Here is a 19,794-nt window from a genome sequence, read left to right as displayed (position 1 = left end):
TTTCTGTATCTAACATGTAATAGTACATGCTCTTTCTGTATCTAACATGTAATAGTACATGCTCTTTCTGTATCTAACATGTAATAGTACGTACTCTTTCTGTATCTAACATGTAATAATACGTGCTCTTTCTGTATCTAACATGTAATAGTACATGCTCTTTCTGTATCTAACATGTAATAGTACATGCTCTTTCTGTATCTAACATGTAATAGTACGTACTCTTTCTGTATCTAACATGTAATAGTACATGCTCTTTCTGTATCTAACATGTAATAATATGTACTCTTTCTGTATCTAACATGTAATAATACGTACTCTTTCTGTATCTAACATGTAATAGTACATGCTCTTTCTGTATCTAACATGTAATAATACGTACTCTTTCTGTATCTAACATGTAATAGTACATGCTCTTTCTGTATCTAACATGTAATAATACGTACTCTTTCTGTATCTTACATGTAATAATACGTGCTCTTTCTGTATCTAACATGTAATAGTATGTACTCTTTCTGTATCTAACATGTAATAGTACATGCTCTTTCTGTATCTAACATGTAATAATACGTGCTCTTTCTGTATCTAACATGTAATAGTATGTACTCTTTCTGTATCTAACGTAATAATACGTGCTCTTTCTGTATCTAACGTAATAATACATGCTCTTTCTGTATCTAACATGTAATAGTACGTACTCTTTCTGTATCTAACATGTAATAGTGCATGCTCTTTCTGTATCTAACATGTAATAGTACGTACTCTTTCTGTATCTAACATGTAATAGTACATGCTCTTTCTGTATCTAACATGTAATAGTACGTACTCTTTCTGTATCTAACATGTAATAATACGTGCTCTTTCTGTATCTAACATGTAATAGTACATGCTCTTTCTGTATCTAACATGTAATAGTACATGCTCTTTCTGTATCTAACATGTAATAGTACATACTCTTTCTGTATCTAACATGTAATAGTACATGCTCTTTCTGTATCTAACATGTAATAATATGTACTCTTTCTGTATCTAACATGTAATAATACGTACTCTTTCTGTATCTAACATGTAATAGTACATGCTCTTTCTGTATCTAACATGTAATAGTACATGCTCTTTCTGTATCTAACATGTAATAATACGTGCTCTTTCTGTATCTAACATGTAATAGTATGTACTCTTTCTGTATCTAACATGTAATAATACGTACTCTTTCTGTATCTAACATGTAATAATACGTGCTCTTTCTGTATCTAACATGTAATAGTACGTACTCTTTCTGTATCTAACATGTAATAGTACGTACTCTTTCTGTATCTAACATGTAATAATACGTGCTCTTTCTGTATCTAACATGTAATAGTACATGCTCTTTCTGTATCTAACATGTAATAGTACGTGCTCTTTCTGTATCTAACATGTAATAGTACATGCTCTTTCTGTATCTAACATGTAATAGTAAATGCTCTTTCTGTATCTAACATGTAATAGTACAATCTAACATGTAATAGTACGTGCTCTTTCTGTATCTAACATGTAATAGTACGTACTCTTTCTGTATCTAACATGTAATAGTACATGCTCTTTCTGTATCTAACATGTAATAGTACATACTCTTTCTGTATCTAACATGTAATAGTACATGCTCTTTCTGTATCTAACATGTAATAATATGTACTCTTTCTGTATCTAACATGTAATAATACGTACTCTTTCTGTATCTAACATGTAATAGTACATGCTCTTTCTGTATCTAACATGTAATAGTACATGCTCTTTCTGTATCTAACATGTAATAATACGTGCTCTTTCTGTATCTAACATGTAATAGTATGTACTCTTTCTGTATCTAACATGTAATAATACGTACTCTTTCTGTATCTAACATGTAATAATACGTGCTCTTTCTGTATCTAACATGTAATAGTACGTACTCTTTCTGTATCTAACATGTAATAGTACGTACTCTTTCTGTATCTAACATGTAATAATACGTGCTCTTTCTGTATCTAACATGTAATAGTACATGCTCTTTCTGTATCTAACATGTAATAGTACATGCTCTTTCTGTATCTAACATGTAATAGTACGTACTCTTTCTGTATCTAACATGTAATAGTACCTGCTCTTTCTGTATCTAACATGTAATAGTACATGCTCTTTCTGTATCTAACATGTAATAGTACGTACTCTTTCTGTATCTAACATGTAATAGTAAATGCTCTTTCTGTATCTAACATGTAATAGTACATGCTCTTTCTGTATCTAACATGTAATAGTACGTACTCTTTCTGTATCTAACATGTAATAGTACATGCTCTTTCTGTATCTAACATGTAATAGTACATGCTCTTTCTGTATCTAACATGTAATAGTACATGCTCTTTCTGTATCTAACATGTAATAGTACATGCTCTTTCTGTATCTAACATGTAATAGTACATGCTCTTTCTGTATCTAACATGTAATAGTACGTACTCTTTCTGTATCTAACATGTAATAATACGTGCTCTTTCTGTATCTAACATGTAATAGTACATGCTCTTTCTGTATCTAACATGTAATAGTACATGCTCTTTCTGTATCTAACATGTAATAGTACGTACTCTTTCTGTATCTAACATGTAATAGTACATGCTCTTTCTGTATCTAACATGTAATAATATGTACTCTTTCTGTATCTAACATGTAATAATACGTACTCTTTCTGTATCTAACATGTAATAGTACATGCTCTTTCTGTATCTAACATGTAATAATACGTACTCTTTCTGTATCTAACATGTAATAGTACATGCTCTTTCTGTATCTAACATGTAATAATACGTACTCTTTCTGTATCTTACATGTAATAATACGTGCTCTTTCTGTATCTAACATGTAATAGTATGTACTCTTTCTGTATCTAACATGTAATAGTACATGCTCTTTCTGTATCTAACATGTAATAATACGTGCTCTTTCTGTATCTAACATGTAATAGTATGTACTCTTTCTGTATCTAACGTAATAATACGTGCTCTTTCTGTATCTAACGTAATAATACATGCTCTTTCTGTATCTAACATGTAATAGTACGTACTCTTTCTGTATCTAACATGTAATAGTGCATGCTCTTTCTGTATCTAACATGTAATAGTACGTACTCTTTCTGTATCTAACATGTAATAGTACATGCTCTTTCTGTATCTAACATGTAATAGTACGTACTCTTTCTGTATCTAACATGTAATAATACGTGCTCTTTCTGTATCTAACATGTAATAGTACATGCTCTTTCTGTATCTAACATGTAATAGTACATGCTCTTTCTGTATCTAACATGTAATAGTACATACTCTTTCTGTATCTAACATGTAATAGTACATGCTCTTTCTGTATCTAACATGTAATAATATGTACTCTTTCTGTATCTAACATGTAATAATACGTACTCTTTCTGTATCTAACATGTAATAGTACATGCTCTTTCTGTATCTAACATGTAATAGTACATGCTCTTTCTGTATCTAACATGTAATAATACGTGCTCTTTCTGTATCTAACATGTAATAGTATGTACTCTTTCTGTATCTAACATGTAATAATACGTACTCTTTCTGTATCTAACATGTAATAATACGTGCTCTTTCTGTATCTAACATGTAATAGTACGTACTCTTTCTGTATCTAACATGTAATAGTACGTACTCTTTCTGTATCTAACATGTAATAATACGTGCTCTTTCTGTATCTAACATGTAATAGTACATGCTCTTTCTGTATCTAACATGTAATAGTACGTGCTCTTTCTGTATCTAACATGTAATAGTACATGCTCTTTCTGTATCTAACATGTAATAGTAAATGCTCTTTCTGTATCTAACATGTAATAGTACAATCTAACATGTAATAGTACGTGCTCTTTCTGTATCTAACATGTAATAGTACGTACTCTTTCTGTATCTAACATGTAATAGTACATGCTCTTTCTGTATCTAACATGTAATAGTACATACTCTTTCTGTATCTAACATGTAATAGTACATGCTCTTTCTGTATCTAACATGTAATAATATGTACTCTTTCTGTATCTAACATGTAATAATACGTACTCTTTCTGTATCTAACATGTAATAGTACATGCTCTTTCTGTATCTAACATGTAATAGTACATGCTCTTTCTGTATCTAACATGTAATAATACGTGCTCTTTCTGTATCTAACATGTAATAGTATGTACTCTTTCTGTATCTAACATGTAATAATACGTACTCTTTCTGTATCTAACATGTAATAATACGTGCTCTTTCTGTATCTAACATGTAATAGTACGTACTCTTTCTGTATCTAACATGTAATAGTACGTACTCTTTCTGTATCTAACATGTAATAATACGTGCTCTTTCTGTATCTAACATGTAATAGTACATGCTCTTTCTGTATCTAACATGTAATAGTACATGCTCTTTCTGTATCTAACATGTAATAGTACGTACTCTTTCTGTATCTAACATGTAATAGTACCTGCTCTTTCTGTATCTAACATGTAATAGTACATGCTCTTTCTGTATCTAACATGTAATAGTACGTACTCTTTCTGTATCTAACATGTAATAGTAAATGCTCTTTCTGTATCTAACATGTAATAGTACATGCTCTTTCTGTATCTAACATGTAATAGTACATGCTCTTTCTGTATCTAACATGTAATAGTAAATGCTCTTTCTGTATCTAACATGTAATAGTACAATCTAACATGTAATAGTACGTGCTCTTTCTGTCGGCTCTGCGCAGTATTGCAAATCGCTCCTCTCGAAATCATTGCTTTTTTTTCTGCTAATTACTTTAGTTTTTTAACCATTGCCAATTCTTTTCCTTTTTCATTTTAATTCCTGACCACTTTAATCCCCCCGGAATATAAGCATATGGGCAGCAGAGCTCGGCTGACGGCGGGTATATTTACTTTATTATCCAGCGCCTTACAGCGTTTTATTTACTCTATTCAGCCAGAAACTCGTCACTCTTAATATTGTTTAATTAGATTTTAATTGCTTGCTAAATAGAGGACATCGGCAGGAAACGGAGTTAAAAATATCAGCCCTTATCTGTATGCTGCCCAATGTAATTATTCTACAAGTTGGCTTGTATTCCTTCCCATGCTGTTAATCTTTCATTCGCAGGTGCTGACACTTTATTTGCTCGAGAATTAAATAAAATGGTCCGAATGCAACGCTCGCCGGAACACAATGTGTAAAAAGTCTGGAATAATGTTATTGCCGCTTTATACTCCTTCCTATGACATTCAATTTCCAAGACTAATAAAGATCAATGACACTTTATTTGAAAGGATCATTAAAAGGGGTCGATGTGTTTTGAAAGAAAATATCATCAAAAGATCATTTATATATCCAATATGTGAGCAATTAAAGAAATTGATGAAAGGGGTTGTTCACCTTTAAATTAACTTTTAGTATGATGTAGAGAGTCAATTTGCAATTGGTTTTAATTTTTTTTATTATTTGTGGTTTTTTAGTTATTTGGCTTTTTATTCAGCAGCTCTCCAGTTTGCAGTTTCAGAAGTGTTGTTGCTAGGGTCCAAATTACCCTAGGGTAATTTTGTTGCTAGGGTCCAAGTTATCTAAATAATGAAGACCAGTTGAAAAGTTGCTTATAATTGGGCATTCTATAACATACTAAAATTGAACTTAATGATGAACCACCCCTTTAATTTGGGATGTGTGTGTGGGAGAGGGTTGGCATCTTCTGGAACCCCAATTGATTGCACATAGGTTAGCAGTTTGTAGGTTTGCAAGAAGTTAGGGAGAAACCTTACAAGGCTCCTGTCTAAGTCCCTTAGAGCTACAGCACTTGCACCTGTTGCATTGGTAATTGTTCTCTAATTGCCCTAGAGATTCAGTAGTCGTTTCCCAGGTGGCATTCTTCATGGCATTCTTCATGGCAATCCCTGTCCTTAAAAGAAAATGTGGGAAAACAGAGCAAGCAGCAATTCTACCACGGATTGTTTTAAGTTAGAGAAGAGAGGGTATTTGCCCAAGTGGCCAGGAACAGATGGACTTCTTGAGAGGAAGAAAAGTAGAAGAGATGGAGTAGCAGGAGACTGCACATTGGAATTCAACAACAAGAGTTGTAGGGGGCCCCAAGGGTAAGGGGGGCCCAGCAACGCCGCACTTTCTTGATTAGTCGGGCCCCCCTGCTTTCTGAGAGCTGCTGACTTCGGGAAGGCAGGACGGGAGCACAAGGGGGGGGGAGGTATCTTCTGTCCATTACTTCCCCTTATTGGTCACTGAGTTGAAGTGAGCTGCTCAGGGATTGGATAGCTGAGGTTTGAACTTCTCTTCCAGCTCATCCAATCTCCATGCAGCTTTACCAGGACTTGAAAATGCTGTCACTGGAAGAAGATGCAGCCACCTGTGCTCCCCTCCTCCCTTCTGTAGTTGGCAGCTCACTGACAGCAGGTGGGCCACACTAATGAAGTAAGTGTAACCTGGCAGGGCCCCCCTAAAAGTAACCCTTTGTGGTCCCTGTTGTGTGGTGGGGCCCTGGGCACCTAATTTTTTTAAACTTCTGGGGGGGGGGGAAGTTTTTTTACATGGACGTTTAAGGGGGGCCCTGGCCACCAATTTTCTTATAATGTGGGGGGGGCTGGACACCAATTTTTTCCCCATGTGGGGTCTTAGACACCAATATTTTTTAATGGGGGGCCCTAACCACAAATGTTTTTTTTAATGGGGGGGCCCTGACCACAAATGTTTTTTAATGGGGGGCCCTGAGCACAAAAGTTTTTTTTAATGGGGGGGGCCCTGAGCACAAAAGTTTTTTTTAATGGGGGGGCCCTGACCACAAATGTTTTTTTCAATGGGGGGGGCCCTGACCACCAATATTTTTTTATTTTTTTATTAACATGTTGGAACATGTAGCCACCAATGTTTTTTTAGTATGTGGTGGGGGGTGGGGAGGGCCGACCTGTAGGTGGGGCTTGTGGTGGGTGCAGCCCAGGAGGCCCAGGAAATTTTTTCATATGGAGCCCTGCGATTTCTGATGGCGGCCCTGGTTCCCATATCCAACATCAAACTACTAGATTGTGGTGGCGGGTTGAGTAGGGATGATACACAGGCTCCCTTGGTGTTTGTTAAAACACTGTAATTGAGAATATAGAGAATATAAAGTTAAAATGTGTATTTGACCATTACATTTGAAAATTGAAATGTGATCCTGAGCAGCTTTTAAACTTTTAGCATCAACGTAGTCAATGGCCCTTGAAGAAGATACTTATAAACAGGAATATCATAAACCTGAAGACTTGACTTTAAATAGTAAAGAGCACAGGGATTGTATCACTGGAATTTACATAAGTTAATGGAGTGGGGCAAATTTACTTTTTGGGGCTATTTAGTAAATTGAAAGAGTTGCTTGTGACACAAATATTTGTTCAAGATAAGTCAAAGAGCAGTGTAAGGAATTTTGTTCAGGTTCGCTGAGATCATCATAGAAAGATTGTCCTAAAATATCTCTCAAGGCATTCGTAATTTTTCCTTATTCCTCCGATGGGACCTTCTAAAATGGTTCCATTTCATCTTCATTCCGCCAAGTTACAGGAATGGCACCTCTCCAATGTCTCTGTCTTCTATGTCTGCTACAGAATATCGCCTATGGATGAGGCCCCTTTGAACCAGTACATTTAGTTAATGGCAAATCCTCCAACTCAAGATTTCATTATCATACAAGTATATTTACATTTAGACTATATTGTGTTTCCTGGAAATGTTCGTTCTGCTAGAAATTCCCAATTCAGTGCCCAGGGCATCAATGTGCATTGGAGTCTGGAGGATCAACTTAAATCTATAGGAATCTTCTTTCCATCAAAAGTGTTTTTAGTGCTCCTGGATGAAGCCTTCTGTCGTTCCAGGTATTTCATGTGAATTAAGTTGTTCTCCTACCTCTGATAGGCTGGTGGTTAAGAAATTAAGTCTAAGGTCAGTTATGATCAAACAGAAGAACCTCATAAAAGGGTTATTTTATTGTCTACCCATTACGTGGACCCCTATTACAATGTACAAGAATTGTAATTCTTTTAGCGTCCTTGGATCTAAACCTTCTGTCGTTCTAGGTATTTCATTTGCATTAAGTTGTTCTCCTACCTCTGATAAGTCTTAGTTTAGTTATGATCAAACAGAAGAACCTCATAAAAGGGTTATTTTATTGTCTACCCATTAAGTGGACCCCTATTACAATGTACAAGAATTGTAATTCTTTTAGCGTCCTTGGATGAAACCTTCTGTCGTTCTAGGTATTTCATTTGCATTAAGTTGTTCTCCTACCTCTGATAAGTCTTAGTTTAGTTATGATCAAACAGAAGAACCTCATAAAAGGGTTATTTTATTGTCTACCCATTAAGTGGACCCCTATTACAATGTACAAGAATTGTAATTCTTTTAGCGTCCTTGGATGAAGCCTTCTGTCGTTCTAGGTATTTCATGTGGATTAAGATGTTCTCCTACCTCTGATAGGCTGGCTGTTAAGAAAATAAGTCTTAGGTTAGTTGTGATCAAACAGAATAACCTGATAAAAGGGTTATTTTATTATGGGTTATGGGTATTATGGCTTATTACATGTACACATATTACAATGTACAACAAGACTTTTAATTTTTTTTAGCGTCCTTGGATGAAGCCTTCTGTCGTTCCAGGTATTTCATGTCTATTAAGTTGCTCTCTGACCAGGAGTTTCTGCCTTATAATGTTTTCAGCAAAAAGGGGTTAAAACAAGAACCACAACAGGAGAAATAAAACTTTAAATAAAAAGCCATGGAAGGCAAGTCCCATTGTTCCTAATTGTGCAGCCGTTTAGGGCACAGTACGTTTATTGGCGAAACCTTGAAAGCAGAGGCAGAACGCAGTGTCAGAACGAGTCCTGCTGCTCTTGGCTAATTAGGAGCCTCCGCCGAGTGGGGAAATTCTATCACAAAAAGTGCCGAGTGCTGGTGATGGAGGGAGAAGTTATTATGAAGGTTTTGTGAAATCACAGCTGGGCTCGTCTTTAGTGTTCTCCATCAGAATCACTTCATTATTCGCCTGTAACGTCTCAAAATAAACCCTCTTGTGTGATGTACATGAAAGGGATTGTAAAATAGTTTCGGCATGTAAAGTGGAAGTTAATAGAATGTTTTATAATTGATTCTGTAAAATACTTACACCAAATCTTTGTTATAGGAATTGGCCTGTAGGGCACCTACACATTATGTGTATGATAAAAAATAATATTAAGCACATACAGTAAGGGAGACTGAGAAGACACAGCCTTTCTCTAATGTTCCAATGATCAGGAAGGGGCTGGAATGTGACTTCTACTGGGATTCTGACACCTCCTAACTCCAAAATACCCATCTGACTGCTGACCTTTAGGATAGTGTATATGCCTTTGGCTTTGTGTTTCTGTTTCACTAAAGTCACCTGCTGTTTGTTTCCCATATGGTTGAATTCCTAATTGTCAGTCTATGGATTTACCAAAGCCTTGGCTGAAGAGGAACCCTCGTTTTTGGTCATTTGTGAAGGCACAGACTTTCAAAGAGATTTGTAGGTCCTTTAGATAACGTGGCTCTGACTGCGTCTCTTCTTAATGACACTTTCATACATAAACAAAGTTTATTTTTTCACTGAGAACATTATACAGGTATGGGACCTGTTATCCAGAATGCTCGGGACATGGGGTTTTCCGGATAACAACTCTTGGATCTTCATACCTTAAGTCAACTATAAAATCATTTAAACATGGAATGAACTCAATAGGCTGGTTTTGCTCCCAGTAAGGATTAATTAAATTTTAGTTGGGATTAAGCACAAGCTACTGTTTTATTATTACAGAGAAAAAGGAAATTGTTTTTAAAAATTTGGATTTATTGGATAAAATAGAGTCTATGGGAGATGGAAAAAATGTTGAGCCCTCAATTTGCTTAAAGGGATACTGTCATGACTGGGGGCAGCTGGGAAATTGACAATATGTCTAGCTCCATGTCAGATTTCAAAATTGAATATAAAAAAATCTGTTTGCTCTTTTGAGAAATGGATTTCAGTGCAGAATTCTGCTGGAGCAGCACTATTAACTGATTAACCGATGACAGGATCCCTTTAAATAACGTGGTGTTTTTAGGTGCTTCTAAAAAAGTCAGTGGTCTGAAATCCCTCTGTTCTGTTATGTCACCAAGTTCTGCAGCCCAAGAAAAATGGCAGATATAATAAACAAATCAATCTATAGGGAAAAATTTCCCTTTATCTCATTTCCCCCTGCTGTAAAACAATAATTACTGATTTAGATATGGCCCACCAGTTCTCTAATTGTCTTCCATACAACTAAAAGGTAGAATTAAATAACTACAATAACTGGCTGTGCCTTTAAATATAGGCATATATTTATAATCTGGTTTCATTCAAGAAAATCATGGGAAAAACCTCTTAACTTTTTTAAAATTCAAGCTTTTTCTACCTTTTAATATTATCCATTGAAAAAAATCTTGACAAATTGAAAAGACGTAATTACGTGGATAAAACCTATCAAGCTTCCATAGAAGTCAATGTCAGGTGTCAATGCCATTTTTAAAGTTTTTGTTCAGAGGTGCCAAAGTTTCTTCTAGTCAATGGGCTTTCTTTTATAAAAGAATTCTGTAAGTAGACTTAGTGGAACATTTTCTAAATCCATTCAATAGGAGCCAGTGGGAGCTTCACTCAACTCAAGGAATTTTCTCGCTCGTCTTCAAACTAGAGTGTCAATTAGATTTTGCTCTTTCTTTATCTTTCTTTTATAGAATTTTCAGAGATGAAAACTATAAAGGAGTAATGTATTTGACATTGTGTTGAAATCCATGGGAGGATCTAAGCAATGCAACATTATGCTCCAATTTCAAATTGTACTTACCCAAACTATACTCTTGCTCCTGTCTCCTTGCTGACTAATGGGGCTGTTATTGTCTCCTCCGAATGTTTTTCCTGGGCACAATCTCCCAACAGAGAGTCCCCCCATGTAGGTGTTAAGCTTATACATTTTGGTAAAAGTGGGATGAAGTTGGCAGTTACTTGTGATTGTCGGATGCATTGTAAAGAGCTGGGAAATTGGCCGAAACCCAATAGAGACAAATTGAAAGTTTTCCAAAAGCCACAGAATGATAATGATAATAGTAAGAGAGTGTATCTGCTGCTGGGGCACCTTCAGTTTGGAACATGCTCACATTGTGTTGAACGATGGCTCTGTAATTGCATTTGGCTTTTACCAAGCTAATAATGATAATGCTTTTATTTCTAAGGAGCCCCGTAAAAGCTGACAGAACTTTTATGTCTCTTTGTCTCGGCAGAATGGCCATTCAGGTGGATAAATTCAACTTTGAGGGCATTTCGGATGCGCCTAGTGAAAAGCAGAACTACCACAACATGAAGGAGATAGAAGAAGAGAGACAACATTCCAAAGGCTTGGAGATCAACAGCAAGTTGGGCATTCGCTGGAAAATCATATCCTTTGGCAAATAATCAGCCTCAGCCTTACTCCAATGTAATATCCCCTCCACTTTTTATTTATTGGATATAAAAAACAATGGAGGTCCTCAATATACAAAATATTAGAGAAATCGGTGTGCAATGCCTGTAATTATACCATTATTAATCAGAAAGAAAGTATCAAAAAATAATGAATGAGGGGAGAAAAATACTCACAGTTCACCCCTGTCCATGAGTGCAAAAATCCAAAACAACAAAAAGTTGTGAGTTTTCTCCAGAAAGTAAAGACCAAAATTAAGATAAATTCAAATAACTTCTTGGGACATACAGATTGACCGCCTAACGCGTTTCGTGCCTATTGGGGCATTTACCGTATATACTCGAATATAAGCCAAGTTTTTCAGCATCCAAAATATTCTGAAAAAGTCTACCTCGGCTTATACTCAGGTCAGCGGGCAGTAGCTGAGATTGCAGTCACTTTTAATCATTCCTACACCAACAGTTCACTTGGGGAGAGACTGCAATATCACACAGCGCCCTCTGTTGGTTATATGAAAGAATAACAGTGACTGCAATATCACACAGCGCCCTCTGTTGGTTATATGAAAGAATAACAGTGACTGCAATATCACACAGCACCCTCTGTTGGTTGTATGAAAGAATAACAGTGACTGCAATATCACACAGCACCCTCTGTTGGTTATATCAAAGAATAACAGTGCGCCCTCTGTTGGTTATATATGAAAGAATAACAGTGACTGCAATATCACACAGCGCCCTCTGTTGGTTATATGAAAGAATAACAGTGACTGCAATATCACACAGCGCCCTCTGTTGGTTATATGAAAGAATAACAGTGACATCAATATCACACAGCGCCATCTGTTGGTTATATGAAAGAATAACAGTGACTGCAATATCACACAGCGCCATCTGTTGGTTATATGAAAGAATAACAGTGACTGCAATATCACACAGCGCCATCTGTTGGTTATATGAAAGAATAACAGTGACTGCAATATCACACAGCGCCCTCTGTTGGTTATATGAAAGAATAACAGTGACTGCAATATCACACAGCGCCATCTGTTGGTTATATGAAGGATTAACAGTGATGACAATATCACACAGCGCCCTCTGCACATGGTAGTGGGACAGTGGGACAATGCACAGTAATCCGTTTGGCAATTCTCTGTCACCATCAACTTTGCAAAGTACAGTTGATCGCTGGGGTGGTCTCTTTGGCGGAATGTGCGCTGCTGGGAGACAGGGCTGTAGTTGTGTCTAGGCTTATACTAGAGTCTAAGTTTTCCCAGTTTTCGTAGGTAAAATTAGGTACCTCGGCTTATACTCGGATCGGCTTATACTCGGATCGGCTTATACTCGAGTATATACGGTACTCATAGGCTGATTACTCATAGCCTATGAGTAAGTGCCCCAGTAGGCAGGAAATGCATTAGGCGGTCATCTGTATGTCCCAATAAATGATTTGAATTTTTTTATCTTAATTTTGGACTTTGCTTTTGGAGAAAACTCACAACTTTTTGTTGTTTGTCCTCAATATACAGCCTTCTTGAAGCCACCCTTGTGATCTTAACAGCATGGCATCTTCATAACTCTTGAAAAAAAAGTTGTTACATTAAGAGGATTTTTTTTAAAGGAGAAGGAAAGGTCCAATCCAAAGGGGTGCCAAATGTTAGGGCACACCCTGTGGATTGTAATAATTTACCTGATACCCCTGACCTGTGTTCCTGTTAGTAGAAATCTGCACCGGCCTGGGGGAATTGCTACCGATCGATCCTCTTCCTCCCTTCTTCTTTCTTCAAAAATCTTCAGCCAACGCATATGCAGTAGAGTGAAAAAGCCTGCTTTTTTTTTTGTTGTTAAAGTCCGGCCTTTAACTCTAGTGTGCTCGACGGAGGAGGATCTCATGCTATCAGGAATGTCATTACAATCCTTGGGGAGTGCCCTAACATTTGGCACCCCCTTTGGATTGGAACTTTCATTCTCCTTTAAAGAGGATCTATTGTAAACATTTTAAATTTTATTTAAAGGGCATTTATCACGAAAACAAAAATTTCGTACAAGCTTCATCTCACTGAAATAAATGCAATCTATTAAACATTATGTACCATAATAAAAGGGATTTAAAGGGATACTGTCATGGGAAAACATGTTTTTTTCAAAATGCATCTGCACTGAAATCAATATTTCAAAAGAGCAAACAGATTATTTTATATTCAGTTTTGAAATTTGCCATGGGGCTAGACATATTGTCAGTTTACCAGCTGCCCCCAGTCATGTGACTTGTGCTCTGATAAACTTCAGTCAATCTTTACTGCTGTACTGCAAGTTGGAGTGATATCACCCCTCCCATTCTCCCCCGGGCAGCCTAAAAGAACAATGGGAAGGTAACCAGATAACAGCTGCCTGGTAGATCTAAAAACAACACTTATTAGTAAAAGCCAAGTCCCACTGAGACTGATTCAGTTACATTAAGAAGGATAAATAACAGCCTGCCAGAAAGTATATCCATCCTAAAGTGCAGGCACAAGTCACATGGCTGGGACACCTGGGAAACTGACAATATGTCTAGCCCCATGTCAGATTTCAAATTTGAATATAAAAAATATATACTCTTTTGAGAATTGTATTTCAGTGCAGAAGTCTGCTGGAGTACTGATGTGTTTTGAAAAAAACATGTTTTCCCATGACAGTATCCCTTTAAGAAATTATCAAGTTACTCTTCAGGTTCACGCTGAGGTCTGGGTCAGATTTTAATTGACAGGTAGGTCTATACCGTCTTTTGGGGTCTCCCTTTCATAGCAGAACAACCCAACCAACTCCAGCACAAACAAAAGTGAACAAAATAACAGACTCTGCACGCAGAGAAACAGGTTTTCAATCAGAGCCGGTTTATTTTATTAGTCCTTACTGTCAATCAAAAACTGACTCCACCTACTGCATAAAGACAGTATGAAGAGAGTCAGGTTTTTTCAGAGGGGGAGAGTTAAGATTAACTGGATTATTTCATAAATGGTATCGAATTTTTAATTGGTTATATTTAGAAAGGTTCTTATTTCAGCAAGATGAAGCTTATATTCAATTTTTTTTTCCTTTAAGCTTCAACTCAAAGAATTAAGACACTTACTAAATATAATCAATGCAAAACTCTGTACCGTTTATGGAATTATCAAGTTACTCTTCAGTGTTTCCCACTCAGCAACCTGTCACTCTTCAAGCTCTCTTCATGCAGAGGTTCTGGGTCAGATTTTGATTGACAGGGACGGTCTAATATGTATTTTGGGGAGGGGGGCTTCCTTTCCTAGCAGTTGAGCTAACTCAAATAACCAGCTCAAGCGAAAGCATAATAAGTGACGGAGAAACAGTATTTCCATCAGAGCCAATTATATTGAAACAGTTAGTTCCATCTTCTAAGAAAAGTGTCCACCCCCCCCCCCCGACTGTATGTATTAGATCTAACTGTCCATGAAAATCTGACTCCATCTCCTGCATGAAGAGAGAATGAAGAGAGACACACGCTGAGCAGGGGATAGCGAAGATTATCTTTATTATTTCAGAAGCAGCCCAGAATTTTTAATTGATTATATTTAGAAAGTTTCTTATTTCAGTAAGATGAAGCTTAAATTAGTTTTTCATTTTTATGAGCCCCTTTAAAGGAGAACTAAACCCTATAAATGAATATGGCTAAAAATGGCATATTTCATATAGTGAACTTATCGCACGAGGCTAAAGTTTGAGCTTGTCAATAGCAGCAATGATCCAGGACTTCAAACTTGTCACAGGGGGTCACCATCTTGGAAAGTGTCTGTGACACTCACATGCTCAGTGGGCTCTGATTGGCTGTTGAGAAGCTAAGCTTAGGGCTCGTCACTAATTATCCAGCAGAAAATGAGCTTCCCTGGCTGTAATATAAGCTGATGCTACAGGTTTGCTGATTATTCAATTCTGATGCTAATTGCACTGGTTTCTGTGCTGCCATGTAGTAATTATGTGTATTAATTACTAATCAGCCTTATATTGTGACATTTCTATTCTATGTGTACTGTATATTGTGAGTGGCTCCCTAAGCTCAGTAAGTGACAGCAGCACAGAGCATGTGCAGTGAATCAGCAGAAAAGAAGATGGGGAGCTACTGGGGCATCTTTGGAGACACAGATCTTTACTGCTAAAGGGCTGTGGTTGCCTTGGGCTGGTACAGAAGCACAAAACAATGTACAACATTTCTAGCTACTTCTTTAGTTAGGCTTTACTTCTCCTTTAAGACAAGATTAGTTGTTATGCACCTTCAGTAGAGGCGACCAGGCTGAACTATATAATGAATGATAGAGGATACAGGGAGGGTAGAATGGCTATGGGAGTCTCCCTGTCTGTTGTGTGAAGGAAAGGTCCTTAAATTTTTTTTTATAATCATTAATCAACACAACATGAAAACAGAAGCATTGTTGTATATAAAATATTGTGGATTTCTTGGGTTAAGAAGGGTGTCTTGGTATATCAGCTTTGAGCCCAATGTGTTGAACTCTAATTATTTATATATGAGGGTCCATCTTGTAACCCGCTGGGAAGCAATTCTCTGGGCAATATTCACTCTCTGATGATAAGTATAGAAGTGACTGTGTGTGTGGCACAGCAGGAAGCCAAGAATACCCAGAGAAATTGCTTCTCCCAGCAAAGATCACATGAAGCATCATCTGTAATTTGTGTGAAGCCATAGTTATGTCATAGGCGAGCATGGTTCTCTACAGAGATCAGAAATTCAAAAAATGGATCAGTCCAACTGGATGAGTCTGGGTAATTGTGCATAAGATATACATTTGTACTGTTCATTTGTGTCCTCTCTATTGTTCCATTCAAAGTTCCTCTATTCCCAATATGAACATGCTCTTAAAGGGGTCGTTCACCTTTAAATTCAGAGATCTGTTTTAAAAAAAACATGGTTCACGGAATATCCCCGCTTCCGTTTTACAGGATATATTTTCCTCCATATGTGAATTTTGTTGTTCACCTTTGAGATTAACGTTTAGTATTGATTTGCATTTAATTTTTTATTATTTGTGGTTTTTGAGTTATTTAGCTTTTTTTATTCAGCGGCTCTCCAGTTTGCAAAATCTGGTTGCTAGGGTCCAAATTACCCTAACAATCCTGTAATAATTTGAATACGAGACTGGAATATGAATAGGAGGGAAACTGAAATAATGATGAGTAAAAAAAAAGCAGCAATAAAAATAAATGTGTGGCCTTACAGGGCATTTGTTTTTAGATGGCGTCAGTGACTCCCATTTGAAAACTGAAAAGAGTCAGAAAAAGAAGCAAATACATTCAAAACTATAAAAAAAAAAACAAGTGAAGATCAATTGAATAGTTGCTTAGAATAAGCCATTCTATAATATACTAAAAGTGTCACCCACGGCTCCGTAAATTCAGAACAAGTGCTAGGGTCCTGGTCAAAGCTCAAACTTCCACCTGTAGCAGCCGCCTTTGGCCTCGGGAGGAGCCCTCAGCTACTCAGATGCCACCGGGTCTTAACTTGAGAGGAGCAAGTGTTCTGAACGAGCAAAGTGGCACGTTCATTACCAAGGACAGAACGGAAGGCAACACCAGCATCTTAAGGATTAAACGATAAATCGTGGTCAGGCAGGCTGGGGCCAGTGCAGGCAGAGTTCAAGAATAACCAGGCAGGCCGGGGTCGGTACAGGCAGAGTTCAAGAGTAGCCAGGCAGGCCAGGGTCGTTAAAGGCAGAGTTCCAGAATAGCCAGGCCAGGGTCGGTACAGGCAGAGTCCAAGAATAACCAGGCAGGCCGGGGTCGGTACAGGCAGAGTTCAAGAGTAGCCAGGCAGGCCAGGGTCGTTAAAGGCAGAGTTCCAGAATAGCCAGGCCAGGGTCGGTACAGGCAGAGTCCAAGAATAACCAGGCAGGCCGGGGTCGGTACAGGCAGAGTCCAAGAATAACCAGGCAGGCCGGGGTCGGTACAGGCAGAGTTCAAGAGTAGCCAGGCAGGCCAGGGTCGTTAAAGGCAGAGTTCCAGAATAGCCAGGCCAGGGTCGGTACATGCAGAGTTCAAGATTAGCCAGGCAGGCCAGGGTCGTTACATGCAGAGTTCAAGAATAGCCAGGCAGGCAAGGGTCGGTACAGGCAGAGTTCAAGATTAGCCAGGCAGGCTGGGGTCGGTACAGGCAGAGTTCAAGAGTAGCCAGGCAGGCCGGGGTCGGTACAGGCAGAGTTCAGAATAGTCAGACAGGCAAAGGTCGGGATTGCCAGAATTAAGCAGAGTCAGACAGACAGGGATCAAAAACCAGATATATACAGACAGAAATCACACCCAGGAACTAATCAAATAGACTTAACAACAGGCAATGATTTTGGGCCCGAAACCCCTTAAAATATTAGAATTTTTGCACCAAAGACGTGATGAAGTCATGCGCACGGCACATAAATCCTGGAAGTGCACACCACACGCACCATAGGAGGACAGGCGAGCCACAGGGTAGGATCACCGCGTCGGCCGTCCCCGCTTGCCCACTTTTCACCAGGGTGAGACTTTACAAAAAGTTAAATTAAAGATGAACCATCCTTAGTCTTCACAGGTAGGGGTGGAGCCGTGTGTGGCCCCCACCATAGCAATATCGTAGCTTCACTCATTTTTTAATAAGAAAGTGATCACTGCCCACCTTACACCTTCTAGCATTAGCCGCCTCTCGTGATTGACAGCTTGTGTGCATCAGGACGGACTTAGGAACCCCGAGCAATGCTCTCTGGATAAAGGATGGCTCATTAGGGAGTAAAATAGAACAGGAGGGGTCAGAGATTAATATTTTTGGCTTCTCTGAGACAGCGCAACATATTATAAATTTGTTTCCGTGACAGTTTCCCTTCAAACAGTTCTGCCTTTTCATATCTATGTGTGGCCTCTTGAGATTTTCCTGCAGCGGAGCCGTTTCCACGACATCTCAGTAAAATAAAATGCATAAAACCAGAATTGATTCCCTTTCTGCCAAATATTGGCAACTTTCACTCTCGCTCTGTGCCACGTGGGCCCCCCTAGGGATGTTTTGCAGCAGAACTGAACTTGATCAGAGGACGGGAATGTGTCTGGTTCTGATCCGCGGCTTTAAAGTGCTCACAAAATAGCCTTGTGGGGAGCTTAACCGACCAGGAGCGCAGCTCAGGTTGTACCTAATTGTGCATTTAGTGGCTTAGTAAGACTCCTGTTAATGAAACCAGAGAGTGTTTTACACATTCAGGTCTTATCTGCTGATCTAATGTGCGGTGGGACGGAGGTACCAGAATGTAAATCCATGAGTGATCACCAGAGGCTGGAGGCACAGCGTGCAGAATACAGGCAAATGGAATTCAATTAGGGTTGCCACCTGACCGGTATTTCACCAGCCTAGCCGGGCCGGTATTACAAATTTACTGTCAATGTATTAGCTGGTAAATGTGTAATCCCTATTGTTCTGCCCCTGGCCTGCCTCAAATCTGCCCCTAGTCCTCCTCCGATCTGCCCCTCTCAACCCCTCCTAATCCCCTACTCACCTAATCCAAACGCTGCAGTCCCTTCTCGGCCAAACCGGTATCGAAATTTAGTGACTCCGCATCTGAAATGTCACAACCCCGCCCCAAAATATCACATCCCCGCCCCTGTCTGGCCTGCCCCCCCCTCCACATCACCAGCCCGATAGGGTCAGAACTAAAAGGTGGCAACCCTAGTTTCAATCCATAGCCTAATGTGTATACTAGAGGTCAAGTCTTTGCACATTGTTGTTATACTGCTTATTGGGAGTTAAAGATCTGTTGGTTTCTCTTAAAGCAGCGGTCCCCAAACTTTGACCTTGGACTGGGAACCGGTGCAAAAAAAAAAAAATCTTTTTTTGTTTTTGTTTTGCAAGGACCGGGTGGGTCAACTCTCTAACTCTGAGTTAGTCAGTGACTATAAGGGAGCCCACATGGGACATAATTGTTCAGTGAGTTTATAATTGATCCTCAGCATTCAGCTCAGATTCAAAAGCAACAGTTATAACCCATGTGGCCCTTCTGCTCGCTGGAATACCAGGACGCGCATACATAAGGCTGGTAGTGACGCGCGAGCATATTGACCTAGAATTTTTCGAGATTTAGTATACCCTGACCCTGGAAATAGCTCAAATCTGAAAATACATCATCTAAAACCTGTGGAGGTCATATTGGAGTCAATGGCAGAGGTCCCTTGAACCATATGAAAATGTTAATAGACTTCATGTCATGTTGTTCAAGTTTTTATTTTTGAAGGGTTTTGCCCTAAAACTCGA

General features: G+C 38.4%; 1 protein-coding gene across 1 annotated transcript in view; it reads left to right on the top strand.

Annotated features, from left to right (window-relative positions):
- trappc9.L (trafficking protein particle complex subunit 9 L homeolog) overlaps positions 1 to 19,794 on the top strand; it is a gene marked incomplete at its 5' end in the record, with an annotated part of 331,258 nt that overhangs the window by 159,878 nt on the left and 151,586 nt on the right. The window contains 1 exon segment of the mRNA NM_001089879.1: positions 11,345 to 11,498. Coding sequence (NP_001083348.1) covers positions 11,345 to 11,498 — 154 coding nt within the window.

Source organism: Xenopus laevis, chromosome 6L (assembly GCF_017654675.1).
Source record: "Xenopus laevis strain J_2021 chromosome 6L, Xenopus_laevis_v10.1, whole genome shotgun sequence".
In the NCBI taxonomy this organism is placed as follows: Eukaryota; Metazoa; Chordata; class Amphibia; order Anura; family Pipidae; genus Xenopus; species Xenopus laevis.
The sequence above is the reverse complement of the archived record's forward strand: the minus strand, read 5'-3'. Positions and strand labels throughout refer to the sequence as shown.